The sequence below is a fragment of the Perna viridis genome, chromosome 1, assembly GCF_037379345.1.
Source record: "Perna viridis isolate PV_CMFRI_1.1 ecotype Kerala chromosome 1, ASM3737934v1, whole genome shotgun sequence".
NCBI classification, from domain to species: Eukaryota; Metazoa; Mollusca; class Bivalvia; order Mytilida; family Mytilidae; genus Perna; species Perna viridis.
This window is the reverse complement of record NC_142445.1, coordinates 4,098,056-4,126,025: the sequence shown is the minus strand read 5'-3', so window position 1 is coordinate 4,126,025 and position 27,970 is coordinate 4,098,056. Positions and strand designations below refer to the sequence as shown.

The following is a 27,970-nucleotide window of genomic DNA, read 5'->3' as shown; positions in this document are numbered from 1 at the left end:
AGCCATTATTTCATACGCAGTAAACAAAGAGACGGTTATTTGGGTCGTCAAATATTCCTACGCTGTTGCTTGTATGTCACGCGAGGACATAGAAACTGGCGATAATTTCCATTCCCACCAATCGGCAGACCTCGGGTGACTCCGCTACTCTATCTCAAGGAGGGTACGGACTCGGCCATAGTAGCGACGAGTGCGGAACTACTCTGCCATTCCCGCTTTTTCTTTGTAAGTAGAAAGGCTGAGGAGTTCCGATTCAATTAGCACGAGTATATTCCGAATGAGGATGACCTAATTTGAAAATGGCGACCTGACTCAGGTGTTTACAGGTGAGATAAACATTTACATATGTGAAGATACAGATATTAATGCTCTTTCAAACTAAGCATACATCACATTTAGGTTACAAATTAATTATTGTTTCATTTTTCAAAGTGGTCAGCCGAAAATAATTGAAGAAATTTGCAAATGAAGAATACGCGTTTACTTCCGGTATTTTTATAAAATTCAAAACACTTATGTCCACTTTTTTTTATGTGCATAAAACATTTGACTACGTATTACTTGTTGACTAAGTCAAATTCGTTTTCAGTCTCCCTGTTTTTTATCCTGAGTTCTTTTTGTGATTTCCAAATGATGTAACGTGAACAGTCCACTATGCATTTTATTCAAAGTTTTTACTTCATACAAACTGTTTCAAACTTGCCTTCAATATTATTGTATGTATGATTTACAGATGATATGACTAGTCCTATAACATAAAACCACACATTTTTATGTTTATCTTTCATGTTTTCATCAGATAATTTCATTTTTTTGTCAATATTCACTTAATCATAGCTTCAGTGGAATTGAAATTCCACTGAAGCTATGATTAAACCTTTTTTTTTCACTTTAACACAACTTCATTGTGAAATTATATGTCAGCTGGTTGTGAAGAGACTCTAGACATGTGCAAGTCAGTAAATTCTACTTGAGACTTTCAGGTTTGCATTAAAATTTTACTTTTTATATCTTACTTTATAAGCAGCTATTGTTACTTAGTGACTTCGTTTCTTTTGCTTACAGTTCATTATACTTTTCCATTTGTAGACTGCCAAAATGAAGATCCATTTATTTCTCACTAGTATATCAGCACTCCTTTTGTGTGTTATTTCAGGTAAGTTTGTTTATGTAACATATGATATCAAATGAGTTGTCTTGGGGTGTCTAATGAGTATTTCATTTGAAAGATGCATTTTAAATGAATTGTTGTTTAGACGCAGTTAAAGAATTATTTTAAATTACTCAATGATACTAGATTTTGGAGAGGACCTTAATATTCTCTTATCAATCAGGTCTTAATATCTTGCTCTGCACAAAAGGGGAGACAGGCTGATTCCCATTTTTGTGATTATATCCAAAGAAAACAGGTTGCCTCAATCTTTTATGGCATTTTTTTCCTGACTATTTCATGTCTGTCTGCTCCTTGTAAAAATATTGTATGATCTAAGGCACAATTCATTATTGAACAAAATATGTGTGATACACAACAGCATGTTGTCCTATATATTTTCTTCAATTTGGAATGAAAATGTATCAACAGATTTAAAAGTGAGGAATTTTGTTGAAGTCAGAATTCATTCTTAGAGTCTATAACTTTGATCTTAACAAAGATTAATGGATTTTTCCTCACAAGACATGTCCTACTTTACTACTGGTCCTTGGTACAGGTCAAAATTTAACTTTTTTTCAAATTATTGATGAATTACTATGCAAATAGAAAAGTAGGACATGTCTTGTGGGGAAAAATCCATACAGTTTCGTATCAATATCACAATGAGTCGTGTCATGTTTTAACTATTTTGTATTTGAGTTTTTTGTGTGATGGTACCTTGGTATGCTACAGTTTTTTGTGTGATGGTACCTTGGTATGCTACAGTTTTTTGTGTGATGGTACCTTGGTATGCTACAGTATTTTGTGTGATGGTGCCTTGCTACAGATAAAGTGTTATAGAGTTAAATCTAAAGCAAAGTATCATGGCGCAACACCATGCTCTTTTTTCTGAATGCCATGCCCCTTTTCCAACAGGCCAAATGCCCTTTTCAGTCACGAAAATGTGCACCTGTTAGAATTTTAGCCCTCTTGAAATCACAAAACTTCACTGCCATTTTTGTTGTTTACCGTATACGATTTTTAGGTCAAATTTTACACAAAACCGGATTTTGTCAAAATTACCTTAAAACTCCGAAATCGAACCCCTTATTCGCTTTCATTCTCATTTCTATAATTAAAAGAGTCATTAATCTGACAAAAGGTGTTAATTGCTGTCTAAAGGGTAAGGGTCAATTTTTGACATGTATAATTTCCGAGGAGCAATCATCTGATCCGGGTTTGACAATTAGAAAACAAATCCAGATTGGATCTACCACTATTTTATGAACATCCAATAATTTTCTAAATATTAAATTACACTCCACAATTAATTTGACAATGCAGTCATTTTAAAAGGTCTTAAATTTGTAGAACCATGTGTGTAAACAAATTTTTAAATTATCATTGAGTTACCTCCCCTGCAGTCTTTATATTTCCAGTAATTTCAACAATGCAGTATTTCCCCCAAAAGTTTTGTATGTAATAGTTAATAGAAATACTATTCCTTTCAAATAGTGATGATTTTGGAAATTCAGTATCAACATTTTCGAATATTTTTTACATTTTCTAATATACTGCACCTCATGGTATGCATTGAATGAAAAATAAAAATTGCCCAAGTTTCCTTCTATCTGTGCCAAGAAAACTATACAGCATCGTGCTGTCACATTTTCCATGGGGATTTTTAAAAGTTGGAAAGTATGTGACTTTCTCTAATTAAGTTTTAGTTCAAATAAAAAGGTTCTAATTCAGAAGGGTCTGTGATTTTTTTAAATCGTATAACAATTTTTACACAAATCAATGTGCCCTAAAAATCAAACATTGCAACAAAAAGTGCCCTTCGGGAAAAAAATTACCATGCCCTCTTTTAATCCTCGATTTAACACTATGTTTAGATTGTTTCAATTGGCTGTCCGTTTTAATTATGAACCTTTGACTTCTAACACTTTATATATATAATACAATGTCTTCCTTGACAATTTCTTCTAAATTCACCTTAATGTAGACACCCTTGATAACTTTGAAATTTGCAAGATTGTTTTTGTTTATAATTTCAGTTCCGAACAGACCACCTGCAATATATTTACAGCCTCCATTTGATGTTTATTACAAAGTAGGAGAAACCGTACAGATTCAGTGTAAAGCCGATGGAGTTCCTGCCCCTACGTAATTATAATTTTATTTCTTCACCCATTAATGGGATTGGGATTTAGAAATTAAGTTTTTATACCCCTACTCTGAAGGAGGTGGTATGCTGTTTTACCCTTGTCTGTGTGTTCCTAACAATATTTTTTGTCACAGTTTTCTCAGCAAGGGCATATATTTTATATATTAAAATTATTATTTTTATGTATTATTGCTCAAATATTTCTTGTTGTATCCTTCCTTTTTTTATATTTGTATTCAACATTTTTAAATGTTAATTTAATTTTAATTTTCGCTAGAATCTTGGATTCCTTGATTTCTCCTTAATACATGATAGCATCTAAATAACATGACATCGAACTTGGTTGAGTTGTTATCGACAGTTTAATAAAAGTAAAGGAAAAACCTTTATTTACTGACTGATGAAAAAAAGAGCCTTGTACAATGACTTATGCTATTAAACAAAGAATTGGACAAGAAATGAAGATGCTTTTGATCATATTTTATAGATATACATGGACAAGAAATGAAGATGCTTTTGATATTATTTTATAGATATACATGGACAAGAAATGAAGATGCTTTTGATCCAAGTGGTAATGGTGACAGAATGGTAATGCTTCCTAATGAAGGAACAATTGTAATGAATCGACCAGAGGATAAAGATGAAGGAATATTTCAATGTAATGCATACAATGATCATGGAATTTCAACATCAATTAATATTAACTTGAGGGAGGCCATGCTAGAAGATTTTCAGTTTGGGGATCCAAAACCAGTGTCTGTTGAACGAGGGAATTCTCTAAAACTGGAATGTATACCTCCTACTAGTATTCCAAAAGCTGAAATAAAATGGGTATTGAAGGATCCCAGCTCAGGGCGTATAGAAGCAATTAACTTTGACAAAAGAATAACAATGGACTTGGAAGGTTTGTTAAAAAATGTATCATCAATGTAGGAAGCAACAAAAATTCAATATTCTTGTTTGTTGCTGGTTAATGTAAAGTGTCTATCATGAGTTTATTGTGCGTTATGGAGATTGTGACATCATTTGTATGTCCTTACCTATAGACTTGCTGACATCTAATTCATTTTCTATACTTAACCATCTTGTTGGTCTCTTTGTTTTATCATTACTTTTGCACTGATCTGATCAACACTATTTAAAGTAAAATCAGCTCAACATTTTCTTACCTGTACATTACACATTTTATTTTATACATCCAGAAATAAAAATCTATCATATAATGGTACAGTATCACTTTTAAATTGTAAAAAAAGGCATTATCATGTAAAATTATAAAAAAAACTTCAACATAAAACAAAATTGCAAATAAAAGTATGGCATTAGTATGAAGGAAAATGAATCTAGAATCAGACTATGTAGATTTCAACCAGATAATCTTTGATTTTGCAAAATCCAAGTATTTGTATGGCATATCGTTCTGACCTTAACAAAACAAATCAATATCCAAATTTAAATGAGGATTTCAGATCCTTTCCAGGTCAGAGAAAATATAAATTCTTTTCATCATGATAATATGCATTATTGTTGTATTTTTGTTGATTAAGACTTTCAGTAAAATCAAGTTTTCTGGGGGGGGAAAGCCCCTTCATAATATGCTTTTGCAAATGTGATCGGTTCCCAGAGAAAAACCTGTGTATGTATGGTTTATATATCTGTTTTTCAGGTAATTTATATTTTACCCATGTAACAGCCTCTGATAGAGAGGATGGGAAATTTTATGTTTGTATGGCTACCAACTATTTCATGAGAAAGAACACCTATGACAAAGGTTACATAATCACTCCTTATGGCAGCTCAGGTATGTATTCCATATTAAAGATATCATATTTTTATAGCATTATCATTTAGATAAATACAGATATACTTTTCATTGACCAGCAATTAAAATATAACAACATACTTGATAGATATGATTTTAGAATTGTAAGGCTTGATTCTAAATTGTATCTATTAATGAAATATGACTATTATTGTTTGTGATGTTGAGTGTTCATCTGATTGTGTGAGTGTTTTCAATCATGGGCATGATAAACTGTTATCCCTTTATAAATGAGTAAGTTTATAACATCTATAGATACAGGGTTCTTAATAAAGCGTGTACATGCGTTTTTGACACATGAAAAACTTGCAGGATGTGTCAAGTTAAAACTCTGTGCATCTGCTGGATGAATCTTCTTAATATCAACTGTGATCTAACATCCAAATTTTTTAAAAATTATTAAAACTTTCCCAAAAATCATGGAAAAACTTTGCTCAACATTTGACAAGCGGACATGAAACGGAAGTTTACAGAGTTATTTACACATGATGTTCATCATACGATTTTTTTACAAAAAAATTAAGTAATGAAGTATTTGATATAAAATTGTGTCTAATAATTTCAAAATGAGTAAAACAAATTCTTTTAGATAGAACTAGATACATTTCACCATGAAATCTGTTCAGAACTGGATATTTTGTGACTTGTATATCATTTTACTTTTGTTACAGGCAGATTTCATGCACACTCCCTAATTGCTAATTAAAGAATCATTCTTAGTTTGATATTTTATAATATAAAGACGGGTTTAAAGATAAAAAAAAAATAATAATATGTGAAGTAGCAGGTGCAAGACATGTTTTTCAAATAAATGTTGCAATTTTACTTGACATTTGTGAGTTTGGATCTTCATTTAATTCAGGCAGGTTGAACATCTGTTGTTTGTTTTTTTTTTAAACATTTAACTGTGAATAATGCACAGGAACTAGTCATGGTTTTATGTGGCTTCTACACTTGTCTCAAAATCAATATGGAATAAAGCTGCAACCATTCGATAAAACACTGCTGTCTATATAATAATATCTAGTAATTTCAAAAACAAATTTTAAATTAGGCAACAATTATTTTTTTTCAGTAATTTTTTAAAACAAACTTTTTTTTCTTCAGTGATAAGTCAAATTATTTTTTCCCACATTTTCCAGAAATAAACTTTTTTCCAAAATTCCTAAGACTGTTGGTATTATACATGTTACAGTAGTTTTGTAACTAAACATACACTATATACAGAGTTATGAAGACAGCCAATGATTGTACACAGGAAACATGGGAAATTATAAATACATGTACATATGTAGTACTATACACACTAAAATGATCAATGTAGCACTTGAACTGATTTTAAACCAGGGAAAAGGGTGGGATCCACCAAGTTAATCTGGGATTCACCTTTCCAAAAAGTGATGAGTCCCAGGACTCACCATGTAAGAATCCTAGTGAGAACCATGTACATAGCAGTAGTTACAATCCTTACTTAAATTATTTTGACAGGAACTGATTCCAATCGTGATCCTCATTACTTATGGACATCACCCAATGAAGTATTTGGATTACTTGGAGAAACTATAAGAATCAAATGTATTTATGGTGGAAAGTAAGTTTGTATCTTTATAATCAACTTGTTTAAATTTTTTATTTAGTGTTTCTACTAATTCTACTAAGGGAGAGTTGAGATATCAAAAAGTTCATTTAGTGTTAAAAGTATTTTATGCATTAGCTTTATTTGTGTTATATTTTTCTGTAGGTTTAAGATTTACAATGTATAGATAATGCTTTAGTATTCTTACTGTTTAAGTTTTCAGCAAGTCAGTCAACTTTCTTAATAAAGACCTTTCTTCTGGACTTTCTTGTGTAATCAGACAGTCATTTTATGCATATATTCTGTTAAATTATAGTCCTACTCCTGAAATACATTGGGAGAGTACAACACCAGGCCGTATTCCAGATAATCGACGTATACTATCTCTGGGAGGACAAGAACTATTAATTTCACAGCTGACCATAGAAGACAAGGGAAGTTACACTTGTTATGCAATCAGTCCATCAGGGAATCGTTTACAGACTGAAATTAAAATCCTTGTCAAATGTAAGTCAGTATACTGTCATTCTATTAGCTCTTATTTCAACCTGTATAATAAATTGATCCTAACTTACATAATTGTTTGTTGACTTGAATTTTGTCAATTACGACAGATTTTTAATTAAAATACTTGAATATAGATTTTGAAGATAGTACAATGTAACAAAATTCAATGTAATAGGAATAATGTGCTAATATCTGAATGGACAGACCATTAGTAAATGGTCTCTAAAATCAATCTATTAATAGCTTGGTAAATATGACATGAAATACAAAAACTGTCTACTGTATTAAATGCTTTTCAGAATGTCATTATGGAATTCTTGATAAACTTTGATTTTTTAGTTTAAAATTTTGTACTTGTTTGAATATCCTGAAAATGTGTAAAAAATTTCTCAATTTAAGGTAATTTAAGAACAAAAATCATTCCTAACTGATTTTTTTAGCTAAACCATATTGGACTGAGGATGGTGAACCTCAAGATATCGAAAAGGGGGTTGGAGAGTCGGCTACATTTTTCTGCAATGCTACTGGTGATCCTAAACCTGAACTGAAGTGGTTTATAAATGGTGTGCCACTTGAAGGTAAAGATGATATAAGAAACACAAAGGCTGATCCATGTTCATGCATCTTCCTTCTTTTCTTGGGAAAATAGTCAAAATGATAGAGAATCACTGTTGCATTATGGTCCTCTTTAATCAGTCAGCACAACCTCCCATTCTTATTTCTTGATCTACCCCTGACTGAAATGTTCATCATTTTATATTTGGTAATAAGATTTTATGATGTCTGAGGTTATAAATTTCTTTCACATCAATTTTTTTTGTAAAATTAACTATATTTTTCATGAGCTAAATCATATGAAGGAAAATGGTATGACATTGCTTGTAAGTGATTTTTTTTATCCAAGTCAGTCTAAATATAAGTCCTTTCATATTTAATGCTTTCCATATACTTGTTCAGAACAAATAATGAAAATTCTTGATAAAACTTTGACATATTTTAGGTCAAAGGTTTTAGTAACAATTACTAAAAAAAAAATTGTGATTCAGTACCTTGGTATTACCGTATTCTTCCATTTATACTGCACACTTTTTTCAACTTATTCTTTGCTCCAGAAGAGAGATGCGTGGTATACACCAAAACAATGAGTTTCTAGATTTTTTTTCTAGAGATGATTTTCAGGTCTGTAATTTTCAGGAATCAGAACCAAAGTCGTCAACTAAAGACAACATCGAGCCATTGTATTTTTGAGAACAGTTTTATGTGAAATAAACAAATAAAGTTTTACTGCTATTTAATAGTTGTTTTATCCAACAATGGCGTTTCCTTGCATTTCACAGTTTGTACGAAAACCCAAGACTAGCTTCTTATTGCTCTCTCAAATCAAGTCGTCTGATTATAACTTCTTTACCTGTGTGCAGTGGAGCGTTTAATACACAATACCGGGAGTGCCAACCTCTCCTCGGGCCCATTGTCATTTAATTATCAAATAACAAAAGATCAATTTAAAAGGTGAAACAATTATTACTAATCCTTTGATGAACTGTTTCCAGATGTCAGATATCAATACACAACTTGGCAAATTAAAACATCTTTTTATAAGCGGTCGGACTTGACGCCATTGTTTTAGTGAATGATTTGTATTTGAACAGGAAATGTAAACATTTCAACCGACTCAGATCCATTACATCGCTATTTATAAACTATTTTAAACAATAAATGGCTTGCAAACACAGGGAAACATAGAAAATACATTTATTTAAAAGATTAATGGTGAAAAGATACACATTTCAGAGAATTTATCGGAATCCTTTCATCTCAATGTGGTCTTCTGTTGGTGATTTTTCCTTGCTTCCCAGTGTGCGTTTTACACGGAAACTAACTTTTTCCGCCGATCTCCCTTGCCAAGAAGGGGATGCAAGGAATACACAGATGCATGTAATACATGGAAGAATATGGTATATATATATTTCTCTAATTGACTTGTATTATATTTGAACAGATTCTACTCATCCAACAGTTAAGACAGCAAGGTTCCAGAAGCCAAATGATAACAATGTTACAATAACTAATCTACAGAAAAGTGATGTTATGGTTCTACAATGCAATGCCTCTAATATCTATGGTTATGTTTGGGGAGATTTTTATCTCAATGTTCTAAGTAAGTAATATGTTATTATTGAGCCGCAAATAACTTCGAGAAGGGTTTGGGGAGATTTTTGTCTTGCCTGCGACAAAAGTTGCCGGAGCTGAGACTTAGGTTTTGCTTTCCTGATAAGTTCATTTAAACATAAACCCATTATGCTGGGTTAATTATATTTGGTGTACAGATGCATTATCATCATTGTATCACAAATTAATGCCAATTTTACGCATGTACCCCTATAGTCATGATCAGGTGACTTAGAAAATTCAATGTTAAAGTTCACAGTTAAGTTTTCTGTTAAGTTCATTTCAGCATGAATCCCTTATGCTAGTTCAAGTGTTTTAAGTGATATGTATTATTGAGCCGTAAATATCTATAGTTACATTTTGGGGGAGTTTTATCTTAATGTTCTAAGTAAGTAATATGTATTATTGAGCTGCAAATATTTACGGCTATGTTTGGGTAGACTTTGATATTCATATCTTTTAAGAATCTGTGGTAAGTGACTAGTAACTATAATGGGGAGACTTCTATTTAACTACTCTCTTATAAGTAAGTATTTCTCACTGTCTGGGGATGTTATATTTTAAAAAAAATGTATGATTAATATCTCTAGTAAATGTTTTTATGTTAAGTATAGGAATTGCAAAGTTTTTAAGGGGAGTATGATATGAACCTATATCTAAATATATGGTGGTTTTGTTTTGAGGTTTTAAAATTTTGCCATTTGAAGCAAAAATGTATGTGAAAAATTTTGCAGATGATAAATGGTGCACTTATTACTTACACCCAGATTAAATATTTTGTGAAACTTATTTTAGCATTTTTAGACAGTCTGTTAAAAAATGCCAAAATTAGCAACCCACAAAAATTGTCTGCTACACGGTATCATATTTGGTATTTATATTAGTAGATTTTCATAAGTTATGTACCAAAAATTATTTGCATGCTTTGAAAGAACTGATCTAAGAAAACATTATATAAAGATAGAATAAAGAAAGAATGGATAATAATTATTTCTATCTATCATTATGGTTTTGTAGAAGAGAAACCTCAGTTTATAAAGAGACCAGTGAAAGAACTAAAAGTAGCAGAAACAACTGATGTATTCCTGACTTGTCAGACCAGTGGGAAACCAGATCCAATTATAACCTGGTTCAAAGGAACACAACAAATCACTGGAGGAAGGTACCAGATCATGCCAAATGGAGATTTACATATAACTGTAGGTCAACTTCTGCCTTAAATTGTTGTGTGATTTATTAAAAAACTTATTACTATCATTGTAATTGTTTTGTGAAGTTTAATGAAGAAATTCTTATACTCTTCTTTTGTAATTTTTTTTTCAATATTAATTTCATTAAAGTTGATGTGGTTAAAGGTTTAGATACTGTAAACATATTATATTTTGCGGTTGCTAATTTTCGTGGATTCTTTGAACATATTCGTTGGTATCAATGATTCTGTGAACATATTTGTTGGTATCAATTTTCGTGGATTCTGTGAACATATTCGTTGGTATCAATTTTTGCCGTTATAAATAGTGAGTTGTGTTACATACAAATCAACTTCACCAGAAATATTTTTTGTGCTTTTCTTTCCACCTTGAAAAGAGCAAAAATAAGTAAACTTCAAAAGTAAGGAAGTTTACAGTCTTGAACCTACAACAAAGAGTTTCACTATATTCAATTTTAATTACAGAAAATTGTACTATCAGATGCGGGAAACTTCACTTGCCTGGCAGAAAATCAGGAAGGATCTGATAAGGACTGGGGTGTTCTCATTGTCAGAAGTAAGTGGTAAATACTCAGATAAAGAAATCGATTGATGATGGTATTGAGTAAACTTTCATTTTATGTCACTGAAGTATAGCTGAGTTAGGCAATTAAAAATATCCTAGGTTCTCAAGCACTCGCGTCAACAATTTGTATGAAGTTCAAAATACAGAATGTTTTCGTATCCATTCTGTAAGAGTTTGGAAATTGGTTGTGTCCAATCTAGATCCGTTCCTCTATTACCCACTCCTATTCATAATCATGCCAGTGTTTGATATAATGGTAATTTACACCTACTCTGCCAGGAAATTACATTGAGTGATTTTAGACCCCGAGAAAATGGCACTTATTTTGTGCCAAATTGTTTGTGGCAGACATGTTTCATATTTGTATCATATTTTATTTCTCATTCACTGCAAACAAGTCTAATAAAAAACAAAAAACAAAAAAAAACACCTCCCTCCTCCATATTTATAAAAGTGGCCTGAGAACCTATATTTTTTTTATGGCCTTATTAGTATTGTATGAAATATACCTGATCGTACAAATCTTTATTAAGGAGCTTTTATCAAATTTTTGTTTTGTATAAAAACTTGAATAATTTTGATTACAGGAAAAACTAGGATAGAACAGCGTCCCTCTGATCTTGAGAACACAGCAGGAACTGATGCTAAATTTACGTGCTCTGGTACTACAGATTTTGAGGAAGTTGCAAATCTAAGAGTGTTGTGGTTGAAAGATGGTAAAGAAATCACTACAAATGATCAGAGAATGACCACAAATGTTCAGGACAATTCGTTGACTATTAGTGGAACGATCAGTCGAGACTCCGGGTTATATACATGTGTTGTTACTAATGGTCTGGATAATGAAACAGCTTCCGCTATTCTAACAGTTAAAGGTAAGAAGATAGAATTACTGATGAGACCCTGTTTTTCAGAAACAAGCTTAATCAGAAATTGTAGAACTTCCTTATATTTCTTGAAATATATTTTAGCAAAATAATGGTACTGGTTGTTGTTGCGAATCCAGTGGGAGCAGGGTTCTGGGGTTGCAAATTTTGAACAAAATGAGCTTGATCCAGTGTTTCAAAATCTCTAGATTTGTGTTTACAAAAGTTATTACTAGTACCTTAGTATGACTGTTTAATGACTGATTTAACAAGGGCTGATGATGTCATTAACATTGTACATTATATTTATTTTGGCAGATAAGCCAGATCCACCAGTAAATATAGAGAAGAAGAACTGTGCTAACAGACAGGTCACATTAACATGGACAAAAGGAGCATTTAATAATGCACCCATTCAGTACTTTACTATTCAGTTTAATACCTCGGTTGAACCTGATAACTGGGTGTTCGCTGCTACAGCCAACCAGTCACAGAATACTATTACACTTAATCTATGGCCTGGAGTTCATTACAGCTGGCGTTTATTGGCTACCAATAAGATAGGGATCAGTGAACCCTCTAAACATAGTGGTGTTTGTATAACAGATAAGGCCAAGCCAGTTAAAAACCCTGAAAATGTACGAGGACTTGGGGACAAACCAAACTTCCTTGTTATTGAATGGACAGTATGTATTTTAATCTTGTATTAAAGTTGAATGTTTTCATTGCTAATGTTTAATTTTCATTGATTTATGAGATCAGTAATAAAAAAAAATAATTATTTTTGAAAGAGAATAATCATTTAACCTTAACTTTAACACAGTGATATACGAGTGGTATCTGTATGTTTACTGACTTGTTAAATATTATTTTCCAGCCAATGCCACCAATTGAACAAGGGGGAGACAACTTCCATTATGTGTTATCAATTATGCGTAGTGGAAATGCCCCAGTAGATTTCACCCGCACCTTGTCAGATTGGCGACTGAAGAGATATGAGTACTTGACCAATGATATCTATGTAGCATATAATGTGACTATCAAAGCATCAAATCAGTATGGAGACAGTGCAGCAGAGTTACGCACTGTTACAATTCATTCAGGAGAAAGCAGTAAGTTTTAACTTATTTTTAGCTTACTTGGCCAAAGGCCATGTGAGCTATTGCCATCACTTGGCGTCTGTCATTGTCTTCGTCGTTAACAATTATTCAAAACACTTCTCCTCTGTAGTGCTATAAAAACAGTATATTTATCACCAGTTTTGAAAATTTTAAATACCTGAGTACATACAAAGTATATGAATAAATAATGTATACCTTCAACACTTACCTAGTACATTGTACATGTAAGAATGTCCATGAAAATCAGCTCTTAGAAAATGTCTACTTTTGGTAGCCTTGATATCCAACACATATTCAATGCACAGTGATTTAGAGAATGTGATATAGGTCCATGGGTGTGATATTCAGTATGTGATATAGGTCTAGGCATGTGATATAAGGTATGCAATATATGTCTGTTGGTGTGATATATTATATGTTAATAAATATGTTATTTCATATTAGTGGTGTCAAACGACCGAAGTTATGATGCCGTATTGGTCCTGGTTTCATCGATATTGGCCCCGTATAGATGGCCAGTTTGAATTCATGTCAATTGGTCAATTTTTGACGCTTACCCTACCGGTGCACCTGGTCCATGCTCCCAGTTTTTAGTGGAGTCCGAGTTGCTCATTTGCTTTTGTTACTTTTTATGTATGATTTTAGTTACTTTATGTTCTTTGTTGTGTATGTTTGTTTTCCATGTCTGGTCTTTGCCCCTGGATTGCATTCTTTTGATTACCGCTATAACCTTGGTTCCCTTGATTACTCTTTAATATATTTTGGGTAGTTGGTTAATAAAGGGTACTTAAAATGGGTTTAGGGGTGTGAAATAGGGTATGACATATAGGTCTATGGGTGTGATTTAGAGAATGTGATATAGGTCCTATAGGTCTAGGCCTCTGATATAAGGTATGCAATATATGTCTGTGGGTGTGATATATAGGGTACTTGAAATGGGTTTAGGGGTGTTATATACGGTATGCAATATTGGTCTAGGGGTGTGGTATACAGAAGGCAATAAAGGTCTAGGGATGTGATATAGAATCCAATATAGGTCAAGGGGGTATGATATAGAATGCAATATAGGTCAAGGGGTGTGATATAAAATGCAATATAGGTCTAGGGGTGTGATATTCAGTATGAGATATGTCTAGGAGTGTGATATACGGTATGTGATATGTCTAGGAGTGCGATATATGGTATGTGATACAGGTCTAGGGGTGTGATAAAGGGTATGCGATATAGGTCTATGGTCGGTGTGGAAGTTTGGATTTTAGGAACATATACATGTACAAGTGTATGTGTAATGTCATGGCTCATGTGTCCACTCACATCCCAAGGACATTACTTTATTTCACTGGATACCCCTCCTTTTTGATAGTTCAAGATTACCTACTGAATGTGATGAATATGCCACATGACCTCCTTTCATCCTTACTGTTGAAACAGAGATATTGTTTATGTCTGTCCTTTGAAATCATAATAATTTAACAATTCTGTTTATTTTCTATTTTAAATACTTCTTTGTTAGCTACATGTATGTACTTGTGAGTTTACCATTTTATATTATTTATGTACATGTACTTGTAGTAATTAACATATATGTACGCAGTGCTTGCATTTTATGTACAAAATTCCTGGGATCAAATTAATCACACGTGAAATTTTTTAATAAAAGGATGGGTGCCAACCCCATTCACCCTCCCCTGAATTCGCCACTTTAATCTATACTTACTACACAATAAGGTTACATTGCAGCTCCGAAAATCCGTCATTAGAAGCTCCCGACATCTTCATTAAAAGGGTCAGATCGAGAGAAATTAATTGGCAAATCTTGTGTGAGCTTTCCTCCCTGCGAATATTCGGGTCAATTTGACAGAATAGTCCAGCTCTCTGAGTCAAAATAGTTAATATCATATAATCACTGAAATCTTGCAGTTCTACACATATTAAATAGCCTCAATATCGTTACACGCCCATGTCGTACATAAAGTAAACATCACATATTTGACATGGAGTATGATCGGCGGTGGAGCAATATCTTAATGCAAACTTTGCAAGGAGAATAACCCGAGGAGTGTTATTTTGGTAGTTATATGTCAAAATGTCTACATTGGTTACGTAATTTGGTTGCTGACAATCTCTAAGTCAAGTTCAGTCTATAAATAGACTTCCTTGACAAAAATCAATTTTGCGGGTCCTATTTTTAGCGCTTATCTGTCCACCACTAAATATTAGTACTCCGTGAAAATTTATACTTTTACAATAATCACACTCACAGTAATTGAATTAACATTGATTACCTGCCCCAGAATATCTCCAATAGGCCAGTTCATTGTGAAAGTGTAAATTCATGTAATGTAAAAATTATGATTTAAAAAAAATCCTGATTTGTTTGTCAACTTGGTTTTTCAACTTAATAGCAAAACACACATTTTAATGTTTAAAAATTAATATAAAATAATTCACTGGCACCAGGTACTTAATGTATTACTCCCTGCTGGCACCAGTCATTCTTTATGCAGCATATGATCTGCCTTTGAAATTATATAACCATTTTCAATGTAGTAGCGAGCAGACTCCTAGTGTGAATGGACCCAGTACCATAAATGTGGTAAGGTGTAATGATTTATAGATTTCTCTTTATTTTCATTGTGTATCTTACATATTTAAACTACTATTAATAGAACCGGATGCTAATGTTAGAGTGGAGACTTTCGTAGTGGATGAAAGTGCTATGGAGGACAATGCTGCTACTTTCTATTGGAACTGGGATATGGACCTCAATGATAGACCAGGATCTGGTCTTAATGGAAGATTTAGAGGGTTTAAGGTGAGATTACTATGGAATGCTCTTTATGGACAATTAAGAGTATTATTGAGGTACTGTGTACTGGGAAATTTTCACCTTGTCTATTTTCAGTGGTTTATGCAATCAATCTGTTTTCACACAGTTTTTATTTTGCCACCATTCCTCGGATTGAATTATTACGTTCCTCACGACAGTTTAATTTTTGTATTACTGGTCTTACCGTATAAGTAAGGAAAACTTCATGGTTTATAGTAATAACTTAGCTTAAGGTTGATGGTGAGCTAAATACATGTATAAACTAAACAATTCATAGGGTCAAGATGAGCTAAAAATAAATTAACAATTTAAAGAGTTTAATATGAGCTAAGAAAAAAATAAATTAATGGACAGTTGAAAGGCAACTACATGTAAGTATCAGGTATGGGTATTATTTATTGTATCTGTTAAATGTTATTTTAATTTGCTTTTGCATTTTCATTTCAGTTGCAATACTGGGTGAAGGGCAAGAAAAGAGAAACCTTTAGGGAGGATGAGCTCCTTGAGAAAGACCTCACACCTCGTTATGGATCTCTGACAAGAAAGAGACGTTCAATAACAGAGTTTAAATATACGTTGACAGACCTGTTGCCCTTTACCTACATGGAGGCCCAAATCTGTGTGATGACTACACACTATGTCAGTGGACCAAGTCCTATCCAGGGATTTGTCACTGCAAGGGGAGGTAATTATGTTATTTCATTTGTTTTATTCATGGTATTGTCTTTTAACATTACAGTACAATAAAAAATAGTACTAGTTTTATATTTTGGTTTTTATATGAATTTTGTATTTGTATAGTGGCCATGCTTTTACTGAAAAAACAATTATTTGAATGCTCAACTTTTGCTGTAGAAAATGGAAACTTAACTTTAGTCCATTACACAAAAACCTACAATAGTAAGCTGGGAACATTGGTTAGATTGTTTCTGATACATTATGTTTTGGTAATACAGAATTGATAAAATGTTTGATTTCAGTGCCTGGCCCAGTAGAAAGACTACGAGCTATAGTTGTTGGAAGTAACTTTGTAGAGTTAGCCTGGTCAAAACCTGAACTTTTAAACTCGCCTGATGCAGCATCTAATACATATCTACAGGGTTATGATGTAGGATACCAAACAGGTAATAACAGAGAACTTGATGTATTTGTGGTTTGAAGAGGAATACAGTCTGCATTTATATTGTACTGTTAGCTAATATACATTTACAATTGATTTATTAATATAGGGAAACTTATAAATGTAGTACCTATAAAGGTGTTAAGTACTCATTGCTTTTGCTAAGCACCTAACTTAAAGAACTGGTTGACTTGGAGTTAGAAAGACATTGATTGTATAGATAGCAGTGATTTATCAGACGTTCCCTATGCAAAAAATTTACACTGAAATAAATTTGGTAATTTCACTCTCGGACTTTCTCCTGCCAAAACGTCACAATACGAATATCAATAATTAAAAATTTGTGTTGAAGATAGCAATGAATTATTGATAAAATTTATATAATAATAGGATAATCAATTGTTTATCTTGAATAATCAAAATGTAATCAATCATGCCTGGAACAAGATCTGCATTCCTTGTTAAATCTAGGCGTTCTTTGGCACTCGTGAATATATTTTGGTCCTAATATCCAATCAGTACTAGCTTGTGACAGTGACAAAATTATCTGCAGGCCATTGCTTCTGTGAGCTAGCACAGTAAAAAATCAAGCTAAGTGCATTAGATTAGTACAAAGCATTGCCTTTTTGATTGGTTGGATATTCTTTTCTTGATATGCATGAAATCTATAATGATAAATTTGTTTTTTTTCCCTTGGTAGTTGATGGTTTAGATCTTGGTAAAATGCAGGAGAGAGATCCACAGATTGTAGACTCTCGTTTAAACACAACTGTACTCAATGGTCTGACAGCCAATCAGAAATACAGAATACATATGTGGGGCAGAACAGAGAATGGACGTGGTGAAGTATCCTTTATTGAGCTGACCACAGCTAAGACAGCTAGTATGAGTAAGTCATTTTAAGTACATGTATGTTTAAATAACAATATGGAAAATATATATTTCAGAAAACTAAATGGACCATAATGGAATAAATCAAGAAAGAAAATTTCCTTGTAGAAAGTTTGATGAAAAAGTCAAATCTTTATAATCAGTATTCAGACAGTCTAAACAATAGTTAAGGGTAACATGGTTGCTCTTCCTCTGAAACAGTGAAGCTACACCATACCCTGCACCTCAGTTTTTAATTTTTCTTGGAATTAGAACAAATCCAATGTACATTTAAATGAATGAACCTAAAGTACAAATATAATGCTTATAATTTCTTTATTTGTTTTATATAGGTGTCCCAGGATTTAACATCATCCATGTAAATTCAACATTCTTTAATGTGACATGGACAACCATAGCCAACAGGAGGTTTGGTACTGTTGTTTTTGTAGAATATCGTAAAGAAGGTGAGCTACTTGATGAACTATCTTTATACCCCCCATTAATGATGTTTGGGGTATACTAGTATAGGTTTCACCCTGTCTGTCTGTCTGTCTGAACTATTTTCTAAGCAGCTTGCAGGTTTGTTGTGATACTTTGTGGGATGTAATATAACATATGGAGATGTGCAAACTGTCAGAAATTTATGTTTGGACAAAAAGTAATCAAGGGAACCAAGGTTCTAGCTGTAATAAAAAAAAATGTAATCCAAAAAATATAGAAATGGCAGCTTTTGAACTGGGGCGTTTCAGCAAAAAAAAATCCTTAACTTCTCAATGACTTACAGGATTGTAATGAAACTTAGTGGAATGTTAGATTACCATATTGGGGTGTGCATATTTTCAGGAATTTATGTTTGGGCAATAATTGTAGAAGTGACAGCTGTTTGAACTGATGCATTTTTCAGCAAAACTTAGTCTATGCATTGTCAACAATTCCTTCTTAATGACTTGTAGGATTGTAATCAAACTCAAAGGAATGTTAGATTACCATATTGGTATGTGCAAATTGTCAGGAATTAATGTTTGGGGAAAAATTGTAAAAGTGACGGCTGTTGGACTTAGGCATTTTTCATCAAAACTTGGTCACATGTGTTGTCCACAACTTGCAGGATTGTTATGAAATTTAATGGGGTGTAAATTACCATGTGTCAAGAATTAATGTTTAAAGTAACATTTGCAGTTAAAATCTGTCATTGTGTTGTCAACAACAAATAGTAGTACTGATTGTGGTTTGAAATTGAGTGTTTTAGAAATTGCAGCAAATGCTAAGTTTATCTCCCATTAAATTGTGTCAAATATGAATCATGTGTCCACTTTGGTCCTCAAATGTACAAAGTTCAACTGGCTGCGGGGGTATCAGTCCCATGAGGGGCATTGTTCTTCCTTTCCTTAGTTTTACTAAGGAGTATTTTGTTCTGATTATTCAGTTGACACATATTGACCATGGATTGTAATGAGAAAAAACTAAGTTTCATGAATGCTTGGGATATATACTGGTGTATTATCTTATGATTTAAGAGTTAAAGTGTCATTAAGCAACTGAATAATGAATTAGATTTACTTGTGCAGGTGTGTCAGATTGGCAACAAACACCACAAGAAGTATCGAAGAGCTGGATTGGTGTGTCTAATCTACAGACTGGTACATCATATGAAGTCCGTCTGTCTGTAACCAATGGGGATAGTACATCAACTAGTGGTACTGAAGTGGTTACTACAAAAGGAATGCGTAAGTATATCTTATGTTATGGTATTGTCAGTACTTCATGACTATGTTTATAATTATGCTATGTATTAATGCCAAGTGGGGTAAGAGCCCTCTGTTCTGTGGAATACTCACCTATCAGTACACAGGTTTGTGGTTGTAATGTTGCAACTTTAATTTATACCTTTGTACCTTAGAAAATTTGAGACATAGGTTGTTAGTTACAACTGGTGTCTTTTATCAGTATTTTTCCTTTAATACAGCTGCCTTGTAACTTTAATATTTATGTTTTTTCCTGTTACAGCGGCTGCCTATGGTTTGGGAGCTAACTTTGGATGGTTTATTGGGCTGATAATCTCTGTGTTGATCATAATAGCATTAGGTATTCTAATCTACCTGATGTACAAAAGACGACCAGAACCTAAAGTGCATAAGCCATATACAGGTAAATTATTTAAAGAAGTCTTGAAAATGTTTGATGTTTTAAAGTTAAAGAAATTTTCAAGACAATAATTTTAATTTTACCGGGATCATTGTATGATAATCATGTCCATCTGTTAGTTTCTAAGATGAAAATTGCCTTTAAGACTGAATTTATCATTATTAGTATAGCCATTTTTATTTTATTTTAATTGTCTATTTTTTTATCGGTTAGTGAAGTTTTCTTAATATTCATATCTTATTTTAGCTCCACCCAGAAGGCGTGATGAATATGGAGATGATAGAAGGTTTGTATTTCATTGGTTGAATTTAATTTATAAATATTTATGTCATATGAGAATAAATTGCATCCTAACTATAATTGTTCTGGGTAATATATAAGGCTTGTCCCTGGAAAAGGTTCATATCTTTGGAACTATTGACATATTTTTAAGATACTTTTTTATTTTTCTATTGTAATATTGTTTTTTATTTTCTGTTATATAAACAGTAATTCCAGAGTTTCCTCTCATTATTTCCCATATATTTTGTAATTGGCATGAACATCCTTGTTTCAAATAATACTCAGTTGATACATGTTATGTTTGTTTTGTTTGAAGCTTCTTCCAAACTGCATGACTAAAAGATGACCCTTGAAATATAGATTGATTATCTTATAGAACAAAGAGAAATGGTTTCACTGTATCTCATCTTCTCCTGTCTTTATAGAAAGCAAAGAATTTTTTTTTTAACTTTCTTCCAAAATATTTACATTGAGAAATAATGACTGATAATGGTAAAATGTTCCTGTAGTGAAACCATTTCTTTTGATTTAGTTTCTATAACTATGTGTTTGGTATTTTCAGGGACGTTAAATATTCTCCAACTAGGCAAGATTCTATAAGGTTATCAACTGCCTTTAGATCTGCTAATATGCTCTGCTTTTGTGATCTGATTGCTTTTTTTCAGTGTCTCTATGTACACAGGCAAATGTTATTCATGTGAGATTCACATGAAATTTACATGATTTCCACATAAAATTCATTTAATAACTTGTAAAAAGTTCACATGAAATTCATGATGAAGCTGGATTCACATTAATTTCACATGAACTCTGCACAAATTTTATTTACTCAATTCAGGTGAATATCATATGAAATTCATGTGAAGTTATTTTGCTTGTATATATCAAGAACAAATCATATATTCTGAAATATTTTTTTCAAGATAACTTTGTTGTATAAAAAAAAATCATGTTTTCAATTTCTAGTTGAAGATACTGAAAACTGTTTGATAGATAGAAAAAAAAATATTTTCATAAAAATGGCTATGGGTAGATAGAGGCATATTTCTTCTGAATATAAACATGACCTTTGGGACATCTGTGAAATCCAGGTTTTCAAAGTGATACTGATGATGTGACTGCAGTAATATGCTTTTTTATGTGTATCCTGTGCTGAATAAATATAGTCATGAGTTTTATCTGAAATCTTTGTCCAGATACAAATCACATGTTTGTTAGAATTTCCAAGGAACATATTTCATTTAAAGATAATACCAGATATTCAGAAATAATTTAAAACCACCATGAAAAAAAGGTTGCTAATAAAAGAACCAAATAAATAAGACACTTCATGTATTGATTATTAAATGTAACATAGTCATAAAAGAAAGGCTTCCATTGTTAAATTAACTTTTCATGACCTGTTTTTGGATCGCAACAGTAGTACTTGAATACTGGATACACATATCTTATAAATGCCAGAGCTTGGCTTTAGTTTGTAGATAGTTCATTGTCATTTATTTAAATCTGTTTCATTTTTTTTCTTACCATTTTTACTTGTCTGTGAAACTGGATTGTAAGGAGGTTGGTAGTTTAAAAATGTTGATTATAATATTTGAAGTTTTTCATGGAAATAAGGCTTTGGAGAATTTCAGCTTTATAAAGAAACAAATTTACAACTTTAAATGTTGCATGATATCATAAGGACTTAATTAGTTTGCATCAGTTTTGTTATGTGAACAGTGTATGAGTACTGTACCCCCTTTGTCACTCAATTCATTATAAAACATTTTCAAGTCAGGCAAAATCTCATCTCTCTTGTTTTTATTATAAAATTTTGTCTATCCACCAGAATCAATAAATTTGTTTATTTTAGTATTGAAAGTTCTGTTTAACAATAGCTACTTGATGGGTGGGGGGGGGGGGGGTGTATTCCGAGTTTAATTGCTACAATATTTCATATGGTACATAAAGATATTTGATTTATTTAAAGTTCAATTATAGAACCTATATTTGTTTGTATTGAATACTAGCCGACTGGAATGTTTTATGATACCACCACATCCTCATCTCATCCATCTGGTACCAGCACTTGCTTTCTTCTTTTTTCTACACTTTCATGATGTGTTTACACTCTATATCTACTGAATATATACTGTACAAGTTCTTATATTGAATAATAGGCTGAACACAACTAGTAAAAGGGTAGCCACTTTTAAAATGTAAACAACAAAATGCAAATAAAAACTTCTCTAATTTTTTTATCAATTGAGGTCAATTAGAAACAGTTTTCGAAAATTTGATAAATTTTATATTTATTTTTAATCATGTTTAAATTGTATGTTATTTATATTTAGAGGTTATTTTACAGCATTTTTCATATCATCCCAGTTTCAGCTTGACCTTTCCTTATCACATCTAAAATGTAGTTTAGGGCTGAAACCAGGGCAATATGGAAAATGCTATGGAGTAAACTTTTTATAACATATTTATGGCTTTAAATATAAATATGTAGTAATTAAAAATCAAATAAACTACGATATGTAAATATAAACAAGATGGAGAACAATAGCTTTACTCTAGTGAATATGATAAAAAAAAATTATCACTTATCATATCTATAAATATTTTTGGTCTTATTTCAAATAGATGCGTATAAACACAATATAATAATGCACAGGCTAATTCAATTAATGGACAAAATTATCATCCCTCAGACTGGAAACTCATTACTAATTGCCCTGTACTAGTAACCTTTACTTCAGTATTATCAAGTTTGCAAAAGTGCAAGCATCAAGATTAAACTTGCAATAATTAAATTATAATGTGGCTACCATTCTCCCTTAATCTTGTATTTCACAACTTTCATGCAAATATTTTAGATAATTTTGACTGAAATTCATTTATCATTTGTCATAAGTGCTTCCAAAGGTTTTGTGTATTCACATTAATTTTGATGTTCAGAGAGGGTGGATCCCGGCTTGAATTTCTTACCTTAAATTTGGGGATAGAACACTTAATTCACTGTGCATTTTACATAAGACTAATTTTGTTTCAGGATTGTTGCAGGCAAAATTTTTCTATTTCTCTTTATGAAAATTAGGGCTAAAATATTCCCAATTATGGTCTGTTATAGAAAATCAGACTTAATTACAAAATTAATGTTGAATACTATCAAGAATAAATAAATTAACTGTGAAGTAGCAATTTTAACATCAAGGCAATGTTTAAACTTTTCAATGTGGTATATTGTGGACATAATTGCTAGGTTAATAAGGATAACTTTCTTTTCTTTTTAAATTTCTATTCAAGTTTTTAACTTAATAATTTTGAATATTTATCTGAGACTGGCTGTATATTAAACAAATTAGCTTTAACTCAACTTACAAATTCACTTTCTCTAACCACAGAAATAAAGTTAAGTATTTGGCAGTATCTAAAAGCACAATTTTTTGTCTGAATTGATCTCAGCTAGTTGTTGTCTCCCTTTGCTGAATTATGATACCCAAAGAGCCAAACTGTTGAGAAGTCAGATTAAAAGCTAACCACAAATTGATAAGTACTGATAAAGCTACATGAATGTTATCAAACTGATGATAGCTGATAATTGTTTGGTGTCATTTATATAATGGACTATAGCGGATTCCACTTAAAAACATATCTGTTTAATTGCATAGAAACTCAAGGAACAGAAACATTTCCCGTCTTTTCCATATAAAAAATTCCTCTTATTTGCACAAAGTGCTTATTTGCATAACATTAGACAAAAAATTAGAAAATTTCTCATAATTGCATAATTTAAAAAAAAAAAAAAGTATTTATAAATTAATCCTTAAAGAGTAAAACATCAATACATCATTAGTAAATACCTCAGTTTTCTAAAAAAATTTGGATTTAACAAAAATATTTTCTCTTTCTTTTGACTAGACACTAAATCAGGAATCTAATTAATATATATAATATATGTGATAAAAGAGCATTGAAAATATCAGGTATTTTCCCTTGAAATGATAGTTTCTGTTAATTGTATTTTTTTTTTTTTTTTTTGACAAATAGGCTATGTGATTAACAGGAATCCAATATACCTGTGTGTAGCTTACTGCTTACTAATGCTTCATATTCTCTGTGGCAGTTGTAATGTTATTTAATGTACTTCCTGGTTGAGACTTAGGCTTTAAACATGTATCTAGCACGCAGAAGCCATCACTTGAATGTTCATTGTGGTGATTTGTGGAGAACTGCATGGAATTTTTATTTTTTAACAATTTTGTGATAATTTAGCATTTCAAAACTGTTCCTGAGATACCAAACAAAATACAAACTAATTGGTTCAAAAAATTAACAAGAAATGTTTTTAGAATCTGAATACATGTTAGTTGTCTCATTTTCAGGAACCTGACTGAAATTTTATCTACACAATAATGTTTTTAACTAATTTGGTAGGAATGATATCAAATTTTTGCAGGTTATTGATATCAAAAGTATTTAAAAGTAATTGTTATACTTGCTAATAAATCATTTAAGGGAAGACATTTTACATAATATTTGAATGAAAATAGAAATGATTGTTTCTATGCCATAGAAATCATTCTATAGATAATATTCTCTCTACTAATTGAATTTGAAATAACAGTACAATTGCCAGACTGTGTTATTCCACATCATAGAGCATTATAGCACAGATCTCTGTCCTGTTGCTTACTAACTTCTCATCTCTAAGCTAAGATACATTATGTGTTATTTTACAGTACTCAGGACATTGTCCATAAGAGTTCAGATTCATTGAACAGGGGATACGACAATTATAATTACAGTGAAAGAGAATATAGAGATGATGATAGAGACTACCATGATGACTACTATGGAGATGAGAAAGGCCGCTACAATGGCTATGATGATAAGGATGATTATGACAGGAGAGGATATGATGACCGCTACGATGATTATGATCGTCGCTATGATAATGATGACTATGATAGAAAATACGATGATAGAGATGATGATTATGATCGCCGTCGTGATGACGATGATTATGACAGGCGTTATGATGATGATTATGATAGATATGATGACAAGAAAGGCTACAATGACTATGATGACAAGAAACGCCACAGTGACTACGATGACAAGAAGCGATATGATGATGATGATCGTAATGATTATGAGCCCTATTCTAGAAGACCGGAGTATGATAGGACCCCAAGTTATGACCAGCGCCCACCAAGTTACGGAGAAGTAGATTTGAAGGAACCAGCCAAGTTTGATGCTGATGGCTATCCTATTGATGATCCTCGAGTGGAGACCAAACCTTCAACTACTCCTGGTACATCCAGCTTCGTATAAACATTAACTAACATCTAGGACTTACATTTGTGTATAATTCATTTTTTAAGTGCAAGTATTGTCATGGTTAGATCTGAAACTTTTACATTTTTTATTTTTAAACAAACATTCCAGGTTGTATTTGGTATTGTTCATTATAGTTGTGTTGAAATGAAAGCATTTAAAAGTTGTGAAAATCTGATAAATATTTAACATGTTTATGGTGTATCAGAAATAATCTGTGTGATTTTTATGTTTTAGGTTTCCTTAAGGATACTACTACTAAATTTGAGAAAATTTATTTACATTGTTAATATTGTCAGTTTCATATTTCTACACACTCCTTTGTTTATATGATATATTTTTGGACAAATTTATAGAAATAGTTATATTATTTACGAATTGAGATTCTGGTATAATTTTTTTTTGCAGCTCCATGTGAATTTTTTTTTTATTCATTTAAAGAAGTGTTTACTAGTGTTTAATGCATTCTATACTGACATTATTTTGTCACCATAAAATGTAATTCACTTATATTTAAAATGTTATTAATGTATAGTTAAGATATAAGGTTATCATACCTTAGTGCCATTTTGTAAGTAGTATTAGGAAGCTTGTATATACATGAGCTGTGTGTTGGTTAAAGCATTTCATTCCAGTTCTTTTTAGTCATTGTTTTATTCTTAAATACTCCCATTAGTTTCTATACTCCTTTATATTTGGTGATACATTTTGAGATACTCCATACTCATACATGTTATCTATGTGGGTCTTGTTTATTCAGTGAGTTGTTATTTGTCCTGTCAAATTATTATGAGAAATTTTACAGCAGTCTTATTTCTAATACTCTTGTGTCTGTAATGCATAATATTAATTTTGATAGTTAACATTTTAAAAGAGGCGGTTGAATCCAATGGTATACTTCTTCAGTTGTATGATGAAGGTGAATCTTTTAACCTCTTATTGAAATGCAATACTTTTTTTTTTCATCAAATTATTAGATAATATCTGAAAGGTACATGGTATAAATAGTTAACTAGGACAATACCTATATTTTGCCTTACTCAACTTAATGCGAGATTTTCTGTGTAAAAGCCCAGTTTTTTTTCTTCCGGTTTTAAGGAATGTTGTTAATGTATATATTGTAATAGTATGAAGTATCACCTTAACATGTATAAAGTGCTGGGAAATATATCAAGCTTTTTTAAGGATTTTTATTTGTATCTGAAATAGAAATAGATCTGGTATAATTTTTATGCATTTTGTACACACATTCCATTCTTATCATACATATCAAATTTTACTCAATTTTTTTTTTTTTTTTATAAATGAAAAATGTAAATAGTGATATACAATAATCTACAATAAACCAATATTTCTTCTATTTAGTCATTCTTAAATTTTGTCTTGCCTGCAGGTAATGTTATTCGGGTGTCTGGACCCACTTTAGATTTTAATGTAAAGTTTTGGGATTACATCACTTGTGGTAGTTCGGTCAAATTTGGTATGTGGTTGCATTAGTCACAGTCTGTTTACATTAAAATGTCTTTTTAGCGTTTAGTTTTCTTATTAGGTTAGTTTAGCCCAAACAGCTTATGCTAGGTCAATCTTATTTGGTTTGTATTTGAATAAGCATCTTAACATCATGGTTTCATATCTCTTTCATGCATTAATTTATGCTACCTCTGTCACTGTCTAACAGCAACCACGTACGACAGGTGAGACATATCTGTGCGGTAAATGTTTATTTTTAGCAATTTTTTCAAATATCTTCTCTGAAACTACTGAATAGATTTGCATGAAACTTATACTGATTTTTCCTTAGAGAATCCTGCACACTATGACTGGATTTTTGATCAGTTAAAAAACATGGCCGCCATTACTAAAAATAGGACAGATTTTTGCATATATCTCAAAAACCGTTAGGTTAAGCTAAGTTGTGACTGGGTAGAAGTATTCAGCATGGTGAGATCTATCTGTGGTCAAATTTTGGTTAAAATCTGTTGACCCATGTTGGGGTTTTTCCCCTTTTTTGGATGTTTTTTGCTGTTTTTGATGTTATTACTTCCAAAAATCTTCTTCTTAAAAACTACTGTACAGAATTCAATGAAAGTTTGTTTTTTTGTTTTTTAGGGTATCCTTAACAAAATGACTGTTTGGATTTTTGATTTTAAAAAACATTCCTGCCTTTACTAAATAAAGAACATAGGAGTTGTACAGTAGTTTTTTGCATATATCTCCAAAACCATTAGGTTTGGCCAATATCTTTCAATTGCTGAAA

General features: G+C 31.7%; 1 protein-coding gene across 6 annotated transcripts; it reads left to right on the top strand.

Annotated features, from left to right (window-relative positions):
* The first annotated feature begins 175 nt into the window (after positions 1 to 175).
* On the top strand, positions 176 to 27,073 carry LOC148626906 (neuroglian-like). Of its 6 annotated transcripts, none has more exons than XM_088558981.1 (24): positions 176 to 326; positions 1,090 to 1,156; positions 3,190 to 3,298; positions 3,833 to 4,206; positions 4,969 to 5,103; positions 6,613 to 6,715; positions 7,017 to 7,207; positions 7,648 to 7,785; positions 9,207 to 9,365; positions 10,394 to 10,575; positions 11,052 to 11,142; positions 11,739 to 12,026; positions 12,336 to 12,703; positions 12,895 to 13,129; positions 15,808 to 15,953; positions 16,416 to 16,653; positions 16,949 to 17,092; positions 17,789 to 17,977; positions 18,312 to 18,425; positions 19,530 to 19,688; positions 19,969 to 20,109; positions 20,353 to 20,392; positions 20,951 to 20,974; positions 25,182 to 27,073. In XM_088558981.1, exons 2-24 carry the CDS (start codon positions 1,099 to 1,101, stop codon positions 25,708 to 25,710), a joined length of 4,155 nt encoding a protein of 1,384 aa, XP_088415107.1. In that variant the 5' UTR covers positions 176 to 326; positions 1,090 to 1,098; the 3' UTR covers positions 25,711 to 27,073. The 6 variants fall into 6 exon arrangements, with proteins under 6 accessions (XP_088415107.1, XP_088414874.1, XP_088415037.1 ...); XM_088558748.1 differs by having other exon boundaries at positions 25,116 to 27,073; XM_088558911.1 differs by having other exon boundaries at positions 20,951 to 20,989.
* Positions 27,074 to 27,970: the final 897 nt, after the last annotated feature.